Source organism: Panthera pardus, unplaced genomic scaffold (genome assembly GCF_024362965.1).
Source record: "Panthera pardus isolate Hobbes unplaced genomic scaffold, ASM2436296v1 HiC_scaffold_1, whole genome shotgun sequence".
NCBI lineage: Eukaryota > Metazoa > Chordata > Mammalia > Carnivora > Felidae > Panthera > Panthera pardus.
The window spans coordinates 89,809,920-89,832,880 of record NW_026526654.1 but is presented as its reverse complement, the minus strand read 5'-3'; the positions used below and the strand labels follow the sequence as shown (position 1 = coordinate 89,832,880).

At 47.6% G+C, this 22,961-nt stretch overlaps 1 protein-coding gene and 1 long non-coding RNA gene across 6 annotated transcripts; one reads left to right on the top strand and one right to left on the bottom strand.

The window, feature by feature from the left end:
* Positions 1 to 159: 159 nt before the first annotated feature.
* On the bottom strand, positions 160 to 10,156 carry GJB6 (gap junction protein beta 6). 5 transcript variants are annotated; one of them, XM_053901112.1, is made up of 4 exons: positions 10,017 to 10,156; positions 7,197 to 7,364; positions 5,242 to 5,408; positions 160 to 1,684 (listed from the first exon to the last, which is right to left on the bottom strand). In XM_053901112.1, the coding sequence occupies exon 4, from the start codon at positions 1,667 to 1,669 to the stop codon at positions 884 to 886; it is 786 nt and encodes a 261-aa protein (XP_053757087.1). In that variant the 5' UTR covers positions 1,670 to 1,684; positions 5,242 to 5,408; positions 7,197 to 7,364; positions 10,017 to 10,156; the 3' UTR covers positions 160 to 883. The 5 variants fall into 5 exon arrangements, with proteins under 5 accessions (XP_053757087.1, XP_053757079.1, XP_053757081.1 ...); XM_053901104.1 differs by lacking the exon at positions 5,242 to 5,408 and having other exon boundaries at positions 10,017 to 10,155; XM_053901106.1 differs by lacking the exons at positions 5,242 to 5,408; positions 10,017 to 10,156 and adding an exon at positions 9,170 to 9,389.
* LOC109259129 (uncharacterized) lies at positions 1,680 to 3,909 on the top strand. Its single transcript, XR_002076569.2, has 3 exons — positions 1,680 to 2,419; positions 3,035 to 3,101; positions 3,698 to 3,909. It is a non-coding gene; the product is annotated as an uncharacterized LOC109259129 (long non-coding RNA).
* Positions 10,157 to 22,961: the final 12,805 nt, after the last annotated feature.

The window sequence follows — 22,961 nt, the reverse complement described above, 5'->3', positions numbered from 1 at the left end:
GCTCGGCTCGTTCGAAGAGGCCGCGAGAGTCCGCCTTGACCTCTCGGGCGCCCCCACCCGCGCAACCGGCGGCCGACGCGGCAAAGCCACCCAACCGACGCGTCCTCGCGCGAGGTGGCTGCGCGGAGGCCGGACGAACAGAAACCCGCCACGCGTGCGAAAGGTAAGCCACGGGCTGATCTTTATTGAGGCGAGCGCCCTCCTTTCGGCCGTTCGCCACGGCCGCACATCGGCCAGTGTTCAGAAGCGCCCCGCTCCCCCGTACAGCTCTGTCTACGTGCGGAAAGCGGTAAGAACGTGTCGTACGATGACCAATGTCCACCTTAAGAGTATCACGACAGCTCGTAGATTTGTCAGCAGACCACACAACACGCTATTGACGACAAGGTAGACTCTCTACAAGTTCAAAATGTAGATCGTGTGGCACCATCGCAACGCCAGCATCGTTTGTTTTTCCAGGTAAGAGAGACCAGTCATTATAAAAATACTTTGTATGAATTCAAAGTCAGAACTAAAACCTCCAATCCTATGAAAATACCTTTTACTAATCAAAGTATCAATTTCTAGATAAATGTTCTTTACCAACAACAGTTACGCAATTTTCGGGAAACACCTAGTAAGACAGTCCATTTAACGTGTTAAGGTTACTTCAAGGCACAGTGGCAATCGTGTCTTAGTTTTCCGAGACGGACCACATACTCGACTACGTTGCGTATTACTGCACCAATTATTCTAGAAAAAGTGAACGCAAGTGTCTATGGATTATGAAAGCCATTTATAAAGACAAAGTCTTCAGTCTATAGAGGGGATTTTTACGTGGGCATTGCCTTCAGGAGAAGACACCACTTTTGTTATGAGTCGGCTACACCGTGCTTTGAAACGTTTAGCTTGGAAAGCCTGTGATCGCATTCTGACCACTATCTGAAATCAGCTCGTTCATTTCGTTTTGCTTACTCTCTTTTAGGGCATGATTGGGGTGATTTCTCTGTGTCTGCGCTCTTTTTGATCTCCTAAAACACACTTTCAGGAGCAGGTAACACAGCTCGGCCACGTTAAGCAGCATGCAAATCACAGATGCGGAAATCATAAAAATGGTAAACACGGTTTTCTCAGTAGGTCTAGAGATAAAGCAGTCGACAAGGTTGGGGCAGGGGTCAATCCCACATTTCAACACCCAGGGCAGGTGGTACCCGTTGTAAAGGAAGTAAAAGACGTACATAAAGGATGCTTCGAAGATGATGCGGAAGAAGATGCTGCTGGTGTACGTCCACCACAGGGACCCCTCTATCCGGACCCTCTGCTTTTTAATGTCTTCGAGGTCTTTGAATTCATTTCGCTTGTCTCCTCGCCTGAATTTGCGGGCGGCCTCGTGCCTGTAGTAGGCCACGTGCATCGCTACCAGCAGGGCCGGGGTGGACACGAAGATGAGCTGCAGGGCCCACAGCCGGATGTGGGACACAGGGAAAAAGTGGTCATAGCACACATTTTTGCACCCTGGCTGCAGCGTGTTGCAGACAAAATCTTCCTGCTCGTCACCCCACACCTCTTGAGCGGCGACCACGAGGATCATGACACGAAAAATGAAGATGACGGTGATCCATACCTTCCCGATGCTGGTAGAGTGTTTGTTTACACCCCCGATGAAAGTGTGCAGGGTACCCCAGTCCATTGTGTTGGCTTATTCCTAAACAGAAAACATTAGCAAAGGTTAACTAATGGAAAGCTCCTTCGGGTTTTATGAAATAGTACGGTTATATTACAGACGGAAGCAAATTTCCCTAAGAGGATGCTGTGATATTTTATAACTTCAACCCCCTAGGTTAGTAGGTTTTCTGATAAGGAATGCCCACTCTAAAAGCATTCTAACATTTTGAATCAGAAATAACTGTTACAGGTTTCAGATCATCCAGATTCCACCGAATTCAGATTATATATTAGGTTGCTGTTGGACGTTAACCCAGGAACTCAGGTAAACAAATACATTTCCAAGTTTTCTCTTATCCACCATGAGTTTAAGTATTGTATCAGTTTTCGTTTTGCCCAGGGGATCACGGAAGTTCAACAGTGGATCTTATTAAGTGGCTTATTGAAGAGAAAAAAAATTAATCATGGGAATGACCTACTGTGGCGTACCCAGCAGACTCGGAAGGGGGAAGGGACCCCCAATACTTGTTAGCTTACTTTATACGATATATTTACGGCCGTCTCTAGTTTGAATAACATCGTTTGCTGAAATCTTGTGTTCTTAGGGGCCCTGACGTCACACGCCACTGGAAGGTCCTCTTCCAAAAGAGTATCATGAGCTTTTACGAAAAGCGCTCACTTGTTTCCATGGTAACCAGGACTGGTGACAACGCTCCCTCCCCGACAGCTCAGGCCCCAGGAGCCATGGGTGAAGGGAACCAGTGGCTGCTGCCAGGTAGGGCTCCCCTCCCTGCTGACTGAGCACTGACTTAGCGTGCTGAGAGAAAACGCTCTTGACTTCCACAGGAACTTCTGCTACAGTTCACACGGATATGCCCTCTGACCCTACATTGCTGCAGAAGACGAGAGAATGAATCAGCGTTTGCCTTAAACGAAACAACGCCACTCTGGCAATCTTTTGAAAGTGAAGTCCCTGTTTTCAGAGAAACAGACTCACACAGCTTGTCAAACCTTTTTAGGGGCTGAGGGCGACACCAAAGTCCTTTATGTCATTGGTCTTAGGGAGACCTTCCTGTATCTGACTGAGGGCTGGGGTCAGGCCTTTCCTCAGGCTGACCCCTCGACCTCCTGGGCCCCTCCTCTGGCCCACAGCTCTGCCTCCCCTGAGTCACGTGTGCTGCTCTTCGAAGCAGCTAGGTAGCAGGAGGCAGCCTCAGCGTCCCCAGGAGTGCTAGGCACTGCGTCTCCGGACGAGGGACTAACGTGTGCCCCAGAAGCAAGACCCTTCGTTGACACTAATGAAGTCAGCCAGCTCTGTAGTATAAAAGGCAGACCTCCATTTTAGCTGGCTTTCTGGGAAATTTGTCTTTGCCCTTGGTTTGGCTTTTAGACACTACCTTTTCCTCACAAGGACACAAGGCCCAAGGAAATAATGCCACCACACACCTTGCACACGTGTGTGTATTCCTCCTGTCCGAACTGGGCAGGGGAAGTAGGGGGCACATGCTGTGGAGGCGGAGGGGAGTGGAGGGCAAGCGGGGGCATAGCTAGAAGTTTCTGCACCGTGACTTTCTCCCCCGCCTTCTCTTGCTGAAGCACACAGAGCCCAATTATAGGAAAACCCCTCCTCGCACCACATCGCCAAAGCCAAGTAAATAACGATCCCCAGGCCTACCATGAGCATTTATTGAGTGTCTATTGTATATAGATGTCAGCCATTTCACCTTTGCATCTCAAGACATAGTCCAGTTCCCAGGGCTGAGTAGGCTCTGAACAGAGATGCAGAGCAGGTGGGGGATGTCGGGGCGTCAGGGCTAGAGGCGCTGGGAAGAGCTTCAGAGATGCGTTCCTATCCCACGAAGTTTAAGGCGTTAGATCACAACTAGGTAAGCTGGGAGCACAGAGCATCTCAAAGAGAAAGCAATAGGGAGGAGACCTTGAGGCGGCCCTTCAGCACCTGTACTTGCACTTGATGAACAAGTCACCGGAAGGCAGGATAATTAAAGTGATCGCAGAATCTCACAGACGCTTATTCTTTCCTCGAATAATCCAGAAGAAGGAGTTAAAAACCAGCACTTAACAAGCCAGCACCCTCAGACTACTCAGGACTCCCAGACCCTGCAGGCAGGCGCCAAGGCGAAGGAGGTGGAGCTGGGAATAAGAAAGCTGAAAAATCATTCTGGAGGATTCAGTGCGTATCGGCCCATTCCAACTCCACTGGCCAGAAAGCAGTAAAGAACCTCAAAATGTCTGTAGTTGTTCAAATGCCATGGGAGTCTTTTGAAAGTTCTAACACAGAATACAAGAACATTTGAAGTCTTGAATCCAAACTAAAGCTTCCATTGTGGCCCAGATAGGAAAACTCAAATCGTGGTTTTAACTTAGCCTAGACTTTGAGAAGCATATTAATTTTTCAATGAAAATGAAAAGGGAGGTAGAATTCCATAGCTGAGGACTTGGAAGGCAGAGCTGGGGGGGCAAGGGCTCGAAAGTGTGTCAGATAATTCTGAGGGGGGGGGGGGGTGGACACTGCCAGCAGCTCTGAGGAGCTCAGATCTTCAACTGACAAGATGATGGAAGACAACCCCAACCCCCCCACACAATGGAGGGGCCCAGGCTTGTAACAACAGTGTCAAAAGGTTTAATTACTGAATGAGGCAAAAAAAAAATAATAAAATAAAATAAAATAAGATAAAATTTAAAAAAACATGAAAAAGAAAGAAAAATATGATAAACTTGGGTCAAAAGAAAAGAAAGGGGTGGGCCCAATGCTTGGAGCAGATGGTATAATTTGAACTGATAGCAGATAAAAGGCAGAAACTCTTATTTTACTCTCCCTTCTTTATCAAAGAGAAATTATTTTAAAAATTATTTCTTTTTTAATGTTTACTTATTTTTGAGAGAGAGAGAAAGGGGGGGCGGGGAAGGGCAGAGAGAGAGAGGGAGAGACAGAGTCCAAAGCAGGCTCCGGGCTCCGAGCTATCTGCACGCAGCCAGACTCGGGGCTCGAACTCACAAACCATGAGATCATGACCTGAGCTGAAGTTGACCCTTAACCAACTGAGCCACCCAGATGCCCCTAAAAATTATTTCTAACGTAGTACAAGAGCGGTGGGGAGCTAGTGTGTACTTTCTGAGAAAGAGATTTTCAGTGTCCCCAGTACATGTATCTTCGATGTTAAAAACTCACCTTGGGTAATACAAACTATAAAATTAAGTTTTAGTCCCTACTGAAAGTCATTATAATAAATTTTCCTAATTGTTGCTCTTCTATCCCGGAAGCATTTCAGGAGGTAGAGACTCGTACAACCTGATGTTTACACATATTTTACAGGAGCTGTTCACCTAGGGGGTCACTCTGGTTTGTTTATGAAATGAAGACGTTCTCTAACCAATGAACATCTCCCATTGCAATTTGGTTTAATTAAGTGCACATTCAACAAGTTTTTGATTTATCAAATAAAAGTTCACATTTTCCCAAAGCCTCCAAAGTGCAGAGAATTTAAACTCCTCCAAAGGTAAGAAGGCTGTGTTTTCCCTCTGAGTTCTTTATCAACCGCCTTCTTGAACAATGACACGCCTGTGGTCACCTATTACCTGCTCTTCTAGCAAGCAAACCGATCAGGTGTCAAAGGACAACTCAGTCCGAAGGAATCTGGAAAGGCTGAAGTCATTGGAGGGGTCAAGAGGCTCTCCCCACAAGAATATGGTCCCAGCTTTCTAGAAGCAGGACCCTTGACATCTGCACCTTAGGTCTTCTCCTTCTTAAAAAACAAAACAAAACAAAACAAAAAAACAGGGACAATTATGATAACAGTTTTATTTCTTTTGGCTTTTCTGGGTGCCCAAATTACACATTCTGAAGCTCTATCAAAGTAGCAAAGCTGAACAGAGAATAATCTATTTTACAATACTTTTGACTTCCACTAAAAATCAGCAATTTACCTGTGCCTTTAAAGGGAGAAAAAGAGATGCCTAGGACACTAAGAAAAATGAGTGATTAAACCCAAATACGGGTGTGTCCTGCCTACCGGTCACTCAAGACGGTCAGGCTAATGGCAAACCTCCTGATCTGTAGCATCTTCCTGCAGGAGCAACAGAGGCCCTATCACTGATCACAGTAGAAACGGCTCGACAGCAAGCACTGCTTTCCATAGTCTCCGTCCATAGTCTCCGTCCATAGTCTCTGTCCATAGTCTCCATTGCTCCCTTGCCCTAAGTGCACAGCAGGAAAGCCATTGAGTGAATTGGCCCATGTTTCCTACACTGAGAACTTTCTTCGGTCCAGTCCACATCATTTCCTCAGGGCCTCACCAAGGAAGCCGGGGCAGGGGTCCTGCATATCACTCTCTGAGTGTTGAGAACCTAAGGACAGCCTGCCTCACAACTATGAGGAGCCAGTCAGGGAAAGGGACCGCCCCAAACTGCCTGACACTTTGCTGCAGCCACTGGTAACGCCTGGCTGCCCCCAGGACACTTTGCCCACTCAGGGAGCCCAGGAGAGGAAGGAGCGGACAGAGGGCAGAAGACTCAGCAAGGCTGAAAGGAGGACATTTGGTTCCACTTGCTCCTCCTGACCTGGCCTTTCAGTGGGTTAAAGCCACTTCTGGCTTGGGGCGAAGAGACTTCCCACCGGCCCGATCCCCCTCTGTGTCTGCCCTATAAAAATGTAACTCTTGGGGTAGTTTTCCATCAGCACTGTGGTTGCAGATTTGATGGCCGAACACCCTGTGAAAATTACTTTCCAAAACAACCGCATCCATTGAAACCCTTTGCAGTTAGTGTTGGTAAACAAAATACCTCTTTCCTTTCATGCTTTAGGCAGGCTGCAGCCAATGGGAGGAGACTTTTCAACAAAAAGTAGAATATTAACTCTTTCTTTGCCAACCAGAGAGGTTTATTTTAAACCAGCTTCTCTGGCTCTCTTTTAAGGAAATAATACATATGCCTCGCTCCTATAGTCTTGTCTCCGTACAAGAATGTGGTTACACCTCAAGTTACAAAGGTAAAACTGTCTTTGGTTTTCTGGTATATCTAATCGTGGTGAAAACATTGCATTCTTGATACGAAAGCTCCAGGCTGGAATACTTTGCTCTAAGAATAGGTAAACAATTGATCTCATTCTGATGATACACACAGTATTCTGAAGTTAGATTGTTCTTCCGTTTTACAATTCAAATAATTTAAGTCTATGGGCATTCTGCTTCAGCAATACGATTTTCTGATTGTTTTAAAACTTAAAAATTTCATCCTAAGTAGTTGGCTTAAAAATGCCATCTTAAATTTCACTGATGGCAGAACGAAAACTAAAACTTTACAATTATAGTGTTACCCCTTAGCAGACACCAATGAGATTTCCAAGAGGTGGAAATCATCTTTCTAGAAAGTTCTATTCCCATTTGGATAACCCTTTCAAAGATATTCATTGAATATCTGATAGGCCTGAGAACAGAGCACATCCCTCCCGATTTCCACAGTAGCTTTAGGTAGTTGAAGAGATTTATATTGATGAAAGACAATGTCAGAGCGAAACAAGCACATCCGAGCCTTACTTCCAAGGAGTCACAGGGTATTGGCCTGGAGGAGAATTAGGGCAAGGGTCCCTCTTCAAGGGTTCAGGCTTTCTTCTACACCATCTGATTGCTTAGAAGGCAACAGGGCACAGTAACGACATGAATGTAAATCTCTACGCAGTTTCTGGAGGTCAGTGAGGGTGTCACCTGTTGAGGGAAAAATAGTAGATGTGGCCATATTCATTGAACTACTCCCCACGTGTCTATTGCATGACCTTTGTGGGTGTTTTTCTTTATCCCCAGAACTGTTATGATGGAAGTCTAGAGGCCGCCAGTTTCCTGATGCTTCTTACTTTATATACCAATAAAATAAAACGAAAAAACTAAAATCTTTAATGTAGATTCTTTCCCCTATCAAAGATCATAATTGTGATCCCCAATCCCAAACCTCGAGCCCATTCCCTTAAAAAAGGGGGTAAGGGAATTTGAAAAACTGGATATGCTCTTTTCTCCCTCAAATCGGCAGTCTAAAAAAATCTCAAACTCTTTAATCAAGAAGAATCTATATCTGTTGTCTCTCAACAGATATCCAGGTCTTCCTGGGGACAACCTTAGGTTGTCCTTTAAATGTAATGACTTAAAATGTCATCAACTGTCCTTTCAGAGTAACAGGTTGTGTTAAAATGGATTTAGGGTTTATGTACTTCTTCAAAATTAACTCAATAAAAATGAAAGAACTTTTTCTATCCACGTAGTCTAAATAGAAGCATGGACAATTCATAGAATTACACGTATTTCTTAATCCACTTAAGAATTCAGTGAGTTGAGGCTCCTGGATGGCTCAGTCGGTTAAGTGTCCAACTTCGGCCCAGGTCATGATCTCGCCGTTCCCAACTTCGAGTCCTGTGTCGGGCTTTGTGCTGACATCTCAGAGCCTGGAGCTTGCTTTGGATTCTGTGTCTCCCATTCTCTCTGCCCCTCCCCTGCTTGTGCTCTGTCCCTCTCTCTCTCTCAAAAATAAATATTTTTTAAAAAAGAAAAGAATTCAAAGAGTTAAATTTTCCATTAAGCAGTCTCTGTTCATTCAAGCAAACCTGTGCCCTTTCCAAAGATTTAAGTCTACCTTGAGTTGAATGTCCATGAAAATAAAAAAGGAAAAGGCACTCTGTGGGCCCATACATTCTCACCGTTCAAGCAAGTTAAACAGAAATCTTAATATATCTTAACGTAGCCATTGGGAGGATTATGTCCTCATGGCCAAGACACGTGCGTTGAAAATTATTTTCCCACCATTTTATTCTGTTTAACATTTTAACTAATGTCTACAGACTACTCATAGCTCCTGGAATATTCAGATTGAATCAAAGATGCACAGTGTGGGTTTGCAAGCAAGAAGTTTCTTTTCACCCCATTGAAGTGCTTAGTCAGACCTTCCGCGGGTCTTTTCGTTCTCAAAGCTGTTGTAATTCAGGAAAGTGAGAAAAAGAAAAGGAATTCGCTGTTACCTGTACCGGGGTTTGTTTTAAAATAAAAACACCAGTGGAGCAGCGGGACTGATCAGCATCTTCCCAGTCTGGGTCACTGCGGGGCACGGATGGGGAGCCCTGCACCCCCTCCCCTCCCCCACCCCAGTTACGTCACAGGCTAGGGAGTGTTGATGTTTTCTCTTCATGACTTCCTTCTCCCCTCCTTGGCAGGATCCAGACATCACCCCCAAAGCCTCAGCCTGGTCCAAGCCGCAGACAAAGCTCTCCACAGGAGCAGTTTGAGCGGCATCCCGGGATTCTAAGGAAACTGCATCCGGGCAGGACATTTTCTTCTAGAACACTGGTTAGATTCGACTAGAACTGGAGCAAGAAAATACTTCTGTGGCATAATGTCTACTGAGGGGAAAGAACAATGATGCGCGGTAACATTCAATCAGGCCCTGAACTGACAGGGAGATTCCACCTGGGCGACGCCACGGTGGCTGCTGGGCCAGGTGTCCCTGACTGCATTCGGGCCACACTCACCTCAGGTGAGTCCCGCTCCCCCGTCCAACACAGGATACAGGTAACACCTGGGACTGCTCCTTCAGCAGACAGGAAGTCCCTTCTGGTGCCTCCGCCTTTCAACCGAGATGTGTCACCAATGACACTTAATTACCGTTGTCCAGTAATTGTCCAGTAATTGCACCGCTGTCATCTGCCTTTCCCAAGTTCTTTGGGCGCGCGTCACGCAGCCAAAGGGGTCACTTCTACCTGGGACTTATCCACCAGCCCGGTTGAACCGGCCTGCCTTTGCCCCGAGCAGGGAAGTTCCAAGCATCGGTGTTCGGTGAAAGCAAAGAAAATCCAAACCGCGGCAAAGCAAGTGGGGGAAAGGGGCCCAGGCCCGCACCTTGGCCGCTTATACACACGGTTGGTGTATTTATGAAACCTGTTGTGCCAGTCGAAGGGGGACCATCCAGGGTAAAAGTCAGACCCGTCCATCCTCGTTCCTCCGGGCGCGCGGAGGACGCCAGGCGCTGCGGGGCGGCATCCGGCCGTGGCCCCGGGGGTCGCGGGAGGATGCGGGTCCCCGGCCGATAAGGCTGCCCCGGGCAACCCCAACGCGCCGACCCCCACCCCCGCCGGCGCCCGGCGCCGGGAGGGCGACTGTGCCCTGCGGCCACAGGGCCCACCTTGGAGCGGTCGCCGACAAGGGCGACGAGGGCGACGGGCTGCAGACCTCACCCGCGCGGGGCCCTCGGAGGCAACGCCTGCGCGCCAAGGGCCGAGACGGCGCCCCCCGTCGCCCCCCCCCCCCCCCGGTCCCCCAGCCCGCAGCCAGCACCCAGGGGCCGCCGTGCCTGCGGCCGCGCGCCTGGCACCCGCTTACCTGCTCGGCTGGACGGCGGCCGGGGCGCGGGGGGCGCGGGGGGCGCGGGGGGCGCGGGGGCCTCGGCGCGGGGCGGCGCCCTCCGCGGCAGCCGGGAGGCAGGTCGGGCCGGGGCGCCGCGGCTCCGGAGCCGGTGTGGGAAGCGGCCTCGCGTGCAGGCCCGGCTCCCACCTGCAGCGCCTTTTAACCGCGCCCCACCCCGCCTCTGCCCTGACGCTCCCCCGCCGGCCGCGAGAGGCGAGCGCGCCGAGACCCGACGCGCGCCCGCCCCGGGGCGCGGGGTGCAAGGCGGGCCCTCCCTCGGGGGCGCGGAGAGCCGGGGTTGGACGCGGGGAGCGGGTGGCGCCTCCCTCGGGGGGCGCCGCGCGCTGGGGGCCCGGCCGGACCTGGGCCTGAAGGGGGGGGGGGGTTCCTGGCCACCGGCCCCGCGGCCTAGGGAAAGGGCCTGGGCCAGTGGGTCCGCAGCCCTCGGGGGCTTCCGAAGGAGGTGGACTCGTGGGGCTCGGTGTTGGGGACAGGGGAGTTTTTTTTTTTTTTTGCCAGGACACATCCTCTTTTTTTCTGGACGCTGCCACCTTCTAAGAGCCTGGCCGTGCGCGCGCCGGAGAGCAGCCTGGAGAACCGTGACTGTTGTTCTTTATTAATTAACGACCGCCTAGGGGAGCTGAAGGGGCTATTTTTACTAGTCCTCTCCGCCCTTTGTTTGACACCTCCTCCGGGGGAAGCCCAGTGGGCCTCCCGGGCTGGCCGGGGCACCACGTCAGGACCCTGCTGGTGCCCTCCTTTCCCGGACGGGGCTCGGGATGCCCGGGGTAGGCACAGGCGTTGGTGCAGGGGCCGGTGGGATGCAAATGTTGGAAGCTGTTTGGGGACCCGGCTGCACAGGTGCAAGCCTGCCCTAAGTCGGACAGGAGACGTGGGCCTTGCGTGTTCCACGCGGTTGGTCATTAAACATCCCCACCTAAACCACACGCAAGTCGCTGGGTCCTATTGTGTCATGTAACGCGATGAGTGGTGGTTCTTCGGTCTCTCTAAGGTCCTGAAAAATGAAGCAAGAGGATGAAAATCTACCTCCCTCCCCTGAAATATTTTCAGGAGAACAAGATTCTCAGAAAACTGCCCAGACTCAGATAAGTTAAAAATACTTCGGAGTGGGCCCTCGAATGGCCTTGAAAGTAAGCTTGAAAGGAGGCACACAAAAACCTGTTTTAGGCTTGTTCTTTAGACAGGCTTGCTGTCTTTAATGTATCCTGTGCCTTGAATGTTCCCTCAGCCTTAAAGGTGTGGCTGGTCCTCTCCTGCCCTCTAGTCTCTCCATCATTATCTCCAGACAAATACACCAGCCGGACCCATCTGTTTGCATAGTAACATGACTCAATGATAAAAGCAGACTGTAAACCTCTTTGGGGATCGTAGTCAGTTTAAGCTTTTGTTTTTGCATTCCCAGCACGCTAGGTAAAATACTTTGCACAGGGTAGATGCTGATCCATGAGTATTTGCATCTTGATTGGCAAAGCCCAAGCAACATGGAGATAATCCTGGAAATGGCTTTTACTCCTCAAGTATGACTGTCCACCTTCCCCCTCTTTAAAGCTGCTTCCATACAGCACTGTGTTTGAGCACGTAGATTCTAGACCAATGGAAATCATCCCAGGACCTTTCCAGGAAAGAACTTTGGAACTAAAGTAGCCACAAAGAATGTGTTTCATTTGCTCAGGTGCCCAGAAAGGGAACAGTCTCAACACTGTGCAAAAGTACTCTTTTCCCGTATCTATGGGTTTTTACTTTGTCATTTGCCTCTTAATGTTTAATCCCGTCCAATTTTCACCTCTTACCATATGGTCCTGTGGCAGCAGAAATTTAATATGGACTGTATAAATGTACGGGCTTGTTGAGATGTTCACTTGAAAACTGAAAGTTAAGGATTTTATGCTAATGAGAACCATCTAGAGTGTAGACTGTGTTGGTGACCTGTGTGGCACGCATGGAAAAACCTTCGGGAGCGGATTACAACTCCACTATCCACTTAACAGCATCACGCAATTCTGAAAGCAAGACTTTTGTAGCCCTGGTTGTAATCAGTGACACGATTGATTGATATCTTCCCTCTGTGTCTTAATGATGATTTCCAGAGGCCATGACTTTAATCCGCACAAAATCTGTGAAGTGTGGATCTTCCTTTGCAACACCAGAATCTGGGTTGAAGGGGTAACGGTGAAATGCTCTTTTGAAAATCTGTAAATTCTCTGGGTGACCTCTCCTGCCTTTCCATGGAGAGCAAAGGGGACTTCAGCCCCCACTCCCATCAGGCCACCCCCCATGCCCTGCCCTGTTGGTCAGTGGAGCAGACTCACAGTGTAAAAGCTGAAAGTACAGCGTGGGGACTCTTCCTCGTAAGTGACATAGTCCCAGATGCCTGGAAGGGAGACGACCATGTTCTCCCTTTAAAAAACACAAAACAAAACAAAACAAACCCCCCAAAAACTAACATTTGTCTATTCAGTCCACAAAAAAGCCTATATTGAGCAGGGCTTTATTAGGCTGGGGACATAGAGGAAACAGTTCCCATATCAAGAGTTTTCTAGTTTGATTTTTCAAATCTGTGTGCAAAGGTCATTTGAGATGCTGTTGAAAGGATAATAGGACAGGTTTCTGGGAATCTAATTCTGTGAGTCTTGGGTGAGCCGAGGAACTTGCATTTTTATCAATTATCCTGAGTGTTCCTGGTATAGGTAGTCTGAGAGTGATACTTGGAAACATGCTAGTTATGGATGTTCTTTGCTTTTTGATTTTTAAAAGGATAGCGGTGTTTTTATTTTTTCCTGTGTTCTGTTTATTTTATTTTTAGCTCTGGTATAGTTAACATACAGTGTTATATTAGTTTCAGGTGTACAATATAGTGATTCAACAATTCCATACATAAAAAGGAAAAAGACTCTTAACTGTAGAGAACGCACCGATGGTTACCAGGGGGGAGGCAGGTGAGAGGACGGCTGAAATAGGTGATGGGATTAAGGAGTGCACTTGTGATTTTGAATTATGGTAAAATACACAGAACATAAACTTTTAACCATTTTATTTTATTTACTTATTTTTAAACGTTTATTTAGTTTTGAAAGAGAGCCAGAGTGAGTGGGGGAGAGGCAGAGAGAGGGGGGCAGACAGAGGATCCAAAACGGACTCTGTGCTGACAGCGGAGAGCCCTATGTGGGGCTGGAACCCAGGAACCATGAGATCATGACCCGAGATGAAGTCAGACATTTAACTGACTGAGCCACCCAGGCGCCCTACTTTTTTTTTTTTTTAATTCAAGTGAGTTAACATACAGTGTAGTCTTGGCTTCGGGAGTAGAACCCAGTGATTCATCTCTTACATACGACACCCAGTGCTCATCCTGAAAACCATCAAAATCCTACAGGAGAAAACAGGCAACAACCTCTTTGACCTAGGCAGCAACTTCAGCAACTTCTTACTTGACACATCTCTGGAGGCAAGGGAAATAAAAGCAAAGATGAACTACTGGGGCCTCATCAAGATAAAAAAAAACAAAAACAAAAACTTCTGCACAGTGAAGGAAACAATCAACAAAACTAAAAGGCAACCCATGGAATGGGAGAAGATATTTGACATATCAGATACAGGGTTAGTATCCAAAATCTGTAAAGAACTTACTGAGTGCTGCACTTTTAACCATTCTAAATTGTACAATGCACAGAGATGTTTAGTCACAATGTTTTTCCACCATCACCACTGTTTAGTTCTATATTGTTTTCGTCACCTAAAAGGAAACATCGTACCCACTGAACAGTCACTCCCTGATTCCCAACCCCTGACTAACTACTAATCTGCTTTCTGTTTCTATGGATTTACCTGTTCAGGATATTGCATACAAAAGGGCTCATACCATATATGGCCTTTTGTGTCTGGCCTCTTTTACTTAGCATGATGGTTTCGAAGTTCATCCGTGTGGTAGCTTGTGTTTGTACCTCATTCCTTTTAATGCACGAATATACCACATTTCATTTACCCGTTCATCAGTTGACGGGCACTCTGGTTGTTTATACCTTTTGGTTATTGTGAACAATGCTGCTATGAACATCCGTGTGCAAGTTTTTGTGTTAACACTTGTTTGCGATTGTTTTGAGTATAAACCAGAAGAGGAGAGGGGCCGCTGGGTCATGTGGTCGTTCTATGTTTAACTTATTGAGGAACTACCCATCTTCTATCGCAGCTGCCCCGCTTTGCAATCCTACCTCCAGTGTCTGAGGGTTTCACTTTCCCCACATCCTCACCAACACTTGTTATTTCCTTTGTCTTTTTTTAAGCTACAGCCGTCCTAGTGGGTACTAAGGGATTATCTCGTTGTGGTTTTGCTTTGCATTTCCCTGATGTCTAATGACACTGAGCATCTTTTCATATGTTCGTTGGCCATTCGTATATCATTGGAGAAATGTCTGTTCGGTTATGGATGTTTTCATGTGTCCAAGTGATCTACAAACACTATCTCAACAAATACAGAGTTCCTCTGATGTGCAAAATGTAGGCTGCTGCCCGACTCTGGCAGTTCTATGCTCCCTACAGACTTTGCCGTGATGAGGCAAGGTCTTGTGTTGGAGGATGAAGCGTATTCTGGCGATGGCCGGTGAAATTGGGAAGGGGGCACAGAGCCCAGCTCACCATGAAGCTGTCATCGAAAAGCGTGGCTGTGTGTCCTTACTCTTTCTGGCTGCCAGTGTTGGAAGTCCTGAGATACTGGTTACTACTCTGGGATTGTCCTCTAGTTCTCCACGGGGCCCTTCGCGTACATGAACTGAAAGCTCTAGCTGTGGTTTTGGACCTTTTCTTTTTTATAATAAACCTTTTCTTTTAAAACAGTTTTAGACTTACAGAAAAATTGCAAAGATAATAGAGTTACCACATACCCTGCATGGAGTTTCTCCTAAGAGTAAAGCCTTACATGAGTATGATACGTTTGTTACGATTAATGAACCTATGGCAATGTGTTATTACTCACTAAAGCCCATACTTTACTCAGGTTTCCTTAGTTTTTACCCAATGTCCTTTTTCTATTCCAGGATTTGTGTCTGAGATAGCACGTCACCATTAGTCACCATGTACACTTAGGCTTCTCCCGGCTGTGACAGTTTCTCTGGCTTTCCTTGTTTTTGATGACCTTGATAATTTTGAAGAGTGCTGGCCAGGTATTTAACAGAAGGTCCCTCAACTGAGGTTTGTCTGATTATTTTCTTTGATTAGATGGGGTTATGCGTTTTGGGGAGGAAGACCACGGAAGAGAATTGCCATCTTCATTATGTCGTGTCAAAGGCACATGTTACAATCAACATCCCTTGTCCCTTGGGATGTCAGGCTTATTCATCTGGCTGGGGTAGGGTCTGTCCGGTCTTGCCACTGTAAGATTACATCCTCCCATCCCCCCTTCCATACTGTGCTTCTTGGAAGGAAGTCACTGCAGCTCACATGTAAGGGGTGGGGGAGTTTCGCTCCACCTCTTTGAGGCTGGAGTAGCCACATAATGATCTGTTATTCTTCTGTGTGGGACATTTGTCCCTTTTCCAGATTTACTCATTTGGCCCGCATTTGTTTATATTGCCACGGACTGATGGATATTTTTTTATACTTTGGATTATAATTCATAAATACTACCTTATTTATTTTGTTGTTCAAATCATTTCATCTTTGTCCATTGGGAGTTCTTTCACTTGGTTCCTCTTTACCTTTCGATACACACCCATCATTGTGGGTTTTTTTAATGCTTTCTTTCTAGCCCTGCAAGATGCTCGAGGCTCGTATTGTGTGTGCCGTGCCCCATCCCTAGGATCAGGCATTTCTCCAGGGAGCCCTGCTTCCGTTCAGTGGAGAGCTCGGTGTCTGTGATCTCGTTTGCCTATTTGTTCTGTCTCCTCTACTTGACTGTGGGCTCCCTGAGGGAGGGTGTCTTGACTGTGTTGTTCATCAATTTGTGTTCCTGTACAAGCACTAGTGCTGTGCCTGATGTATTCTTGAGGCTCAGCAAGCTTTTGTTGAATGAATAAGTTCAAGGAGTATTTGTTGGGTTTATTAATTGAAAATATTAGAAGAGTCTGGTGGGTGAAAATACGAGGAAAGAGTAGTTTGAAGATCTAACCGGTGACGTGTCTGTGTACGTGACAGAGTGGCAGGTCTCCAGGAAGAGTGGGGACATGGTGCTGACCCTCGAAACAGTTATGATCTCACAGGGAGATGTGACACGTGCTGTTAGAGGGAAAGAGGCCTGTTGTTTTGCAGCCAGAAGTTACAGGCGTCTCCAGTGAAGTCAATCTGGACAGTGCAGCATCCGGCTCTTAGCTCTGCAGAAACAATGTAAAGTTATGGGACTTGGAAGAGAGGAGATCATAGGCCCCAATCCAATGACACTGTTCTCTCATGGAGATGCACCTGGCCTAAGGGGCACTTGGTGGGAAGGTCTCCCTGGGAGACCCGTCCACTCCCCCACAATGCCTTATGGTACTCTACAGTTGTGAGCAGAACAGGTGGATGCTTTAAGGTTCTTTCCATCAAGCCGTCCATCAAGTGACCTCAGTCCAGTATCTGGCCTGCCGTCTAGAGACAGGATCATTTCCGAAAAAAACGCTGGATTCTTGGTCTTTGACTCTCGGCTTTTTAAGCTTCATGCAGAATATAGTTCTTATTTAAACACGTCTTCACTTCTTCTGTCATCTCGAAATATACCTAGTGGGGTTATACTTTGCTTCTAACACACATATCCAGACTCTTCTCCTTCTTTTATCTTCTTTTTCTGTTTGCTTTTCACAAACCTTAGTATTTCCAGGTTTTCTTTAGCAACTTATTAGTGATTTCTTAGATTGGGATATTCCCGTGGCAGGCCAGTACTAATTTGGGGGTGACATTTTCATGACTTTAAATACACATCCTGGGGTGACTTCTTATAACCCTCTAAGTTCTGGCCAAAGAAGAATATATAAAACTATGTATAATAATCACATATAATATCATGTCCCATGAAATATCATTTCACAACGTAAGCCATACACCGCATACAAAAGCCAAATTCCCTTCTGCGGGGGATCAGCGAGGGGAGAGCTCAGTGAGGGTGACAAGCTCTGGGCAGAGCTTCGTGGCCTGGGCAGGGGGCACAGAGCGCCTGGGATGGGCTGCGGGCAGGCGTGCGTGTGTGGCAGCTGGATGAATGTGATGCGCTCGTGTGATGGCAGGTGGGGGGCGGGGACTGGCCGGCCCGGCGGCAGCGGACTGCTGGTGTCGGGAACACAGGCGCATCGTGGTCAGGTAGGGCCCGGGTGCATGTGGGGGATGCCAGTCAGGAAGAGGAACTAGACTAGCTACGAAATGAGGAGGAAGGAGCAAGATGCCGCTTGACGTGAACCGAACGTGGCGACTTTAATGAAGCGCGCGTCCATTACGAGCCAGTGCGATGTGACTGCCCCACAGCCATTGCAACTTTGGGCACCTTCAGTGGAAGTTTGGTGTCTCAGTGAGCTGGGTGTTTCTTTTCCCTCTTCTCTAAGCTGGTCCCGCCCAGTGGGAGCAGATAGGTTTCTTTCCAGGGGACATTTACAAACTGTAAACAGATGGGCCAGCAGTGGATTTCTATGAGGGGAGCAGTTGACCCGAGGCCAAATGACCCTCAGCAGGGTGCTGTCTGGATGGGGGACAGACCGAAGGTCTGCTCACTGGAGAAACACTGGTAACACAGTCACCACTGGGGAGGAAAAAAACTGAGTCCAGAGGTTCCGTTTTGAGTTTGAATGACCTAGACGATCATATTTCTCTTCCACTGACAAATAGAGATGCTGATAAAGGAAGCCGCCTTGGGAGTGATGGAGTCTGTGAGGCTGACTGTGGGCCGGGACGGTGGGGGGGGGGGGTGGTTGGTGAGACGCTATAGGCGACATGTGGCTGAATGTCAGGAGTGAAAGCCTAGGTCTGGGAATTCAGTCTTGTTTCGGACCCCCTGTTTAGCCTTCATTCCTGTCTAGTCAGCCTTTTCCAGATGGGCCTGCACTTTTCCCAACGTGCTCAAAATCCTATCCATCTTTCATGGGCTTGCTGTTCCGCGGTTGTTCTTTGAATTCTTGTTTCTCCCCATTTACTCCTGGAGAGAGATCATCCCCGTGTGCTCTCCCCGGTCCCTCTGCCCCGCGCTCCTGTGCTCCACGTGCAGCCCTCCCTCTGTTGCCGCTTTCCGTGCCTTTGCTTTACCCCTCTTGCAATGATTTCCTTGATGGTTAAGACATTTCAGGATGGAACCCGTCCCTCACTTATCTTTGTATCATTGCTTCCCCCCGGCCCTTAGTACCACCTACCTAACGCGCAGATCCTGTCTGCTGCTTCTGTATCGTTGATGGAGTAAATCGTTCAAGTTAACGTGGAGTTGAGGCAGTATACAGTTGCTGCTTGAAAGAGTCAATTCTACAAGAGAAGGGCTTTGGTGGGAGAGAAGGTGGAGGTATAAATGCTGAGCCTGCGGAAAAGAGGAGTGGGAGCCAGTAATAGGAGAGAGAAGAAGGGAATGGAGACAGAGAGGCTAGCCCAGATGAGGGGCGGATAGCTGTGTGGCCGACTAGGTGGGGACAGAGTATCCAGGAGGGTGGTGCACTGATCAGGACTCACCGGGGAAGCAAAACCAATAATATATACATATATATATTATACAGAAATTTATTTTGGGAATCGGCTCACATGATTGTGAGGGCTGGCAAAAGCCCAAATCTTCAGGGCAGGTCAGCAGGCTGGAGCCCCAGGGGAGAGCTGGTGTTGCAGCTTGAATGTGAAGGCACTCTGAAGGCAGAGTTCTCTCTCCTTTGCCGGGGCGGGGTGGGGGGGGGGGGGACCAGTCTTTCTGTGAAGGCCTTCAACTGATGTGATGAGGCCCACCCACATTATGGAGGGTAATCTGCTCTATTTAAAGTCTATGGTTTAACTGCCAATCACATCTAAAAAACATGTTCACAGGACATTTAGATTCATGTTTCCCCAACTACATGTTTGCACTGTAGTCTAGCCCAGTTGGTGGATAAAATGAACCCTCACAGGTGGGTTCATTTCTTCCTCCCAGCAGATGAATCCTACCAAAGGGAGCAAAGCTTTAGGGCCACCCCGGTAGACAAGGTTACTTCTCCTTCCAGGGGCTCACAGGGGAGCTGAGAGGCCAGTGAGTAGACAAGCAATTGCAGTACAGCAGTGAGGGCTGTGATAAGGGTGGTCAAGGGCAACGAGCACCATCCACAGGCCGAGAACACGGGAGAAAAGCAGAGGGGACTTGTTAAGACCTTGATTTAATGTGTGGTATGCACATCAACAGAAGCCGCCACAAAATGTTAACAATTATTTATTCTATCTTGTCTGAGGTGATTTTACAAGTAATCTTAATTTTCCCCCAACGATGAATACATGATACATTGATTGTTAGAAAAATAAAGACTAAAAAGTAAACTAGAAGAGACTAGGGATATTGGAGGGTATGCCTTTGTCCTTTGTCCCTTCTTTCTGTAAAAAGAACGGCGACCGTACTGGAGACATTTTTCTCTGCGAGTGCCCTTTGGGAAAGAAGAAATCGCCTGCTGATAAGGTGTCGAATTCACTGCAGATGCACCCTTTTGGAACAATGAGCTTCTTATGCGGAGTGGTGTTTGTTTACTTCTTCTCCGTGACTCTTCTGCAAAATGTAAGTCTGCTGACGTGACACATGACTGTTGTCACCCAGGTGTGTTATCAGCGGAAGGCTGCCGGGCCAGGCCCCGAGGCGAATGCGGCACCGGCCAGCGTTTCGAGCTGCGGGCGTGGAGCTAGGAGTTCAGGAGTTGACCACGGAATAGTAGAAGACAAAACAAGAAAAGCCACATTGACTGTGACCCTGAAAGAAAAGCAGACGCTTTAAGTCTACTCCTAAGTCTCCCTACTAGTTTCCAGGTGCGCTGTTCCAGCAACTGGCTTTCTAACTTCTCTGGCAGGTGACCAAGGTCAGTGGGCCTTCCCTGAGAAAGGCTCTTTTTGTAGTGGGTTCACTACGGGTTCAGTCGCTCCTAACTCAGCTTGCGGCGAAGGCGAATCCAACACGGTTGCAGCTGAGCTTGGGGGCTGCTTCAGAGAAGAGACTCTGAGTGTTGGGTGGGATTAGAGGAGACCCAAAGGGATGGGCAAGAAGGCCCCACGTAGAGTGAGGGAAGAGCCTCCAGATCCCTCTGCTTTCCTGCTTCCTAAGATCTCCGGCAACAGCGATGCCTTCCCTCTCTCCGCCTCCCAGGCCAATCCAGGCATACTCCAAGGAGGAGATTAGAATAATAACGTTCTTATTACTTATTAATAAATTCCGTGGAACAGGCATTATCTCCACCTTCCGGCAGTCCCCCAAAGCAGGTAATACTGTCCCCAGGGAGCCACTGGTGACTTAAGGCTTCCCGGCTAGGTGCAGAGCCAGGATTCAGACCGAGCATAATTCAATCTCCAGCTTCACAACTGTTCCCGACAGCCTGTCACCTCTGACTGCGTCCTCCTGGATGCTCCCCTCAGCCTCCGCTCCTCTGCCCTCTCTTGCCTCTAATTGCACTTGGCCCTCGACGCTGCATTTCACCACTTCTCTGATCTATGGGGATTTTCACTTCCCTTCTGCTCTCCAGTGCGCAGCTGTCCGCTGGCCAGTCAGGGCTCTGTGTGTTCTCTGCGCTCTCCCGGCTTTAGAAGACCGAACTACAACTGCGGCCCCGGCCTTTCCTGGTTAATGAACTTGCCACCTTAAAAATGAGAAGCTGAAACATGGTAGCAGGTGAACGTTCCTGACAGGACCTGGCACCTGGGCAGGTGCTCCGTGAAAGCTCATTTCTTCCTTTCCCTCTCTTTCTCCTCCTCTCTTTTCTGGTCTTACTCTTTCCTCAGCTTCCTCCCTGTAAACTGGGGATGTTTCAGCATCTCACAGAATTGTTGGGATCTTAAATGAAGCCGTGTATCTGAAAGGCCAAGCACAGTGTCTGAAACGTAATGACGTCTCAATCTTTGCCACCATTTCCATAGGACATTTCTCACTCAACAAAAAATGTCAACAGTGTTTTCGTGTCACATTCTCCGCCCCCCCACCCCCCTTGTCTGGTCCTCTCTTGTCTCGCCACCGTGTAATTTGATGGTGTTGTCACAATGCGAGTTTAGGGAAAGAGGGTCTAATCTCTTAGATGCTGGGATGGTGCTTGTTTGAGATTTGGTGGCCTGTTTGCTCCTGGGTTCCCTGTTGTGTCAGCCAGCTCCCGGGCTCCTTGGACCTGCCTTTCTGGAGTGTTCCTGCCTCCTGCTCTCACATGTGTCCAGGCCATCTGTTTGAGCTTGAAGACACTGCAGGGACTGTTTACAGTGTCCCAGGGATCATTTGAGAAGAAGCTGGCAAAAAACCTTGTGGTTCAAAACTGCCCCGTGGGTTTATTTTGCCCTTGTTTATTGAAACATATTTTTCAGAATCTCTTTACTCCTTCTGTTTCATTTAGCTTTGGCTGCCTATCTGTCAGTGGAAAGATGTAGGTGGTTTAATATTCCGGAGAACTTCTCCTGTCACAGTGAATCCTGACTAGCTCATCCCGCTTTGTTCCTGGTGACTTCTACTACTTAGGATAAAGTAGTTCAATTTGAGAAATGAAATGAGAAAAGAATACAGCAGATTTCAGGGAAATTAAAAGAGGGCACCACCTGTGTGGAAGTAAGGTAGAGAGTTGGTTCATCCTTATTGGGTTGGGTCTTTGTTGTGTCACTATTTATCTGGAAGTATTATACACTATTGCAAATGATCCTTATTTCCTAATGTAAATATATAGAAAAGCCTCATCAGTTTAGCCTAATCCTTCCTCCTTCTTCCCTTTCTGGATCGGTCAAAAGCCTCTAAAGTACTTAGAGATACAGCCGTTGACAAACAGGACTAAACAAAAACGTATTGCCTAATAGAAGTTCTTAGGAAATTGATACAAACATTTCTATTATTATTGTTTTTATGCACATAGATGCTCTTAAAAGATTTTAGTTTTGTTCTCTAGTTCAATACTTTTCCAAAAGGTGCTTTGCACTGTTAATTTGTTAGCAAATCTTTGTAAGTAGTGAAAAAGTAAAATTTCAATCTATTTTGAATCTCTGTGAGTTCAATTATTTTGAATTAGCGCAAGGTAGAACTATGAGGTTTCGCCCCGTGGCCTTGTGTTCCATCTCTGTGCTGGATGACCGTGGCTTTGCATTCTTTGGTTCTACTGTGTATGTTCTTCCATTCAGGCCAACTACGGAGAGGAGACAATACTTTTGAGCTTGACATCGGGCAGCATTGAAGTGCTTGTGCCACCCAGACCGTGGACTTCTGCCTATTCGTGGATCTGGTCAGTAGCTCATCCCTTTCTCCTCAGGCACAACTGTCACGAAAGAAAAGCTTCTCATTGACTCGATACTGGAATATTACAAACAAGTACAGACTCATCTGATGTTGCACCTCTCTTTTTCTCTGTGGGACAGTAGGGAAGAACAAACTTTGGTAAGAATAGAATAAAAGGAAACTGGAAAAGGTTTATTGTTGGACAGCCAGTTTTCCATAATCCATAATGTGGGTTATAATTTTATGAAAGTTGATGAACTCTAAAAGTAAGGTTGATTCTCTTCCTCACTAAAACCTCTTCCTTCTTCTGTCTTCTCCTTCCCCACCAACCCCATGTACATAACCTCTGGAAACTGGAGGTCTCACATGGGTAAGTCTCCTTGGGGTTCAGAAGAGTCTGGACATTTGGTTATAGGGTGGAGGCTGGGGACAGCACCGGGCCGATTGGTGCTTCATAAATGTTCACTGAATGTATGAAATATAGAAAAGATTCAATGGCCTACTAAAAGTCCTTTGGAGACTTCTGGTTTCTGGTACAACATGTAGAGATCTTAGAAGTCATCACTCTTGTTCTG

What these genes read in the sequence shown, in the direction of transcription:
- GJB6 (XM_053901112.1), bottom strand. Translation starts at nt 1,669, where the DNA reads ATGGACTGGGGTACCCTGCACACTTTCATCGGGGGTGTAAACAAACAC.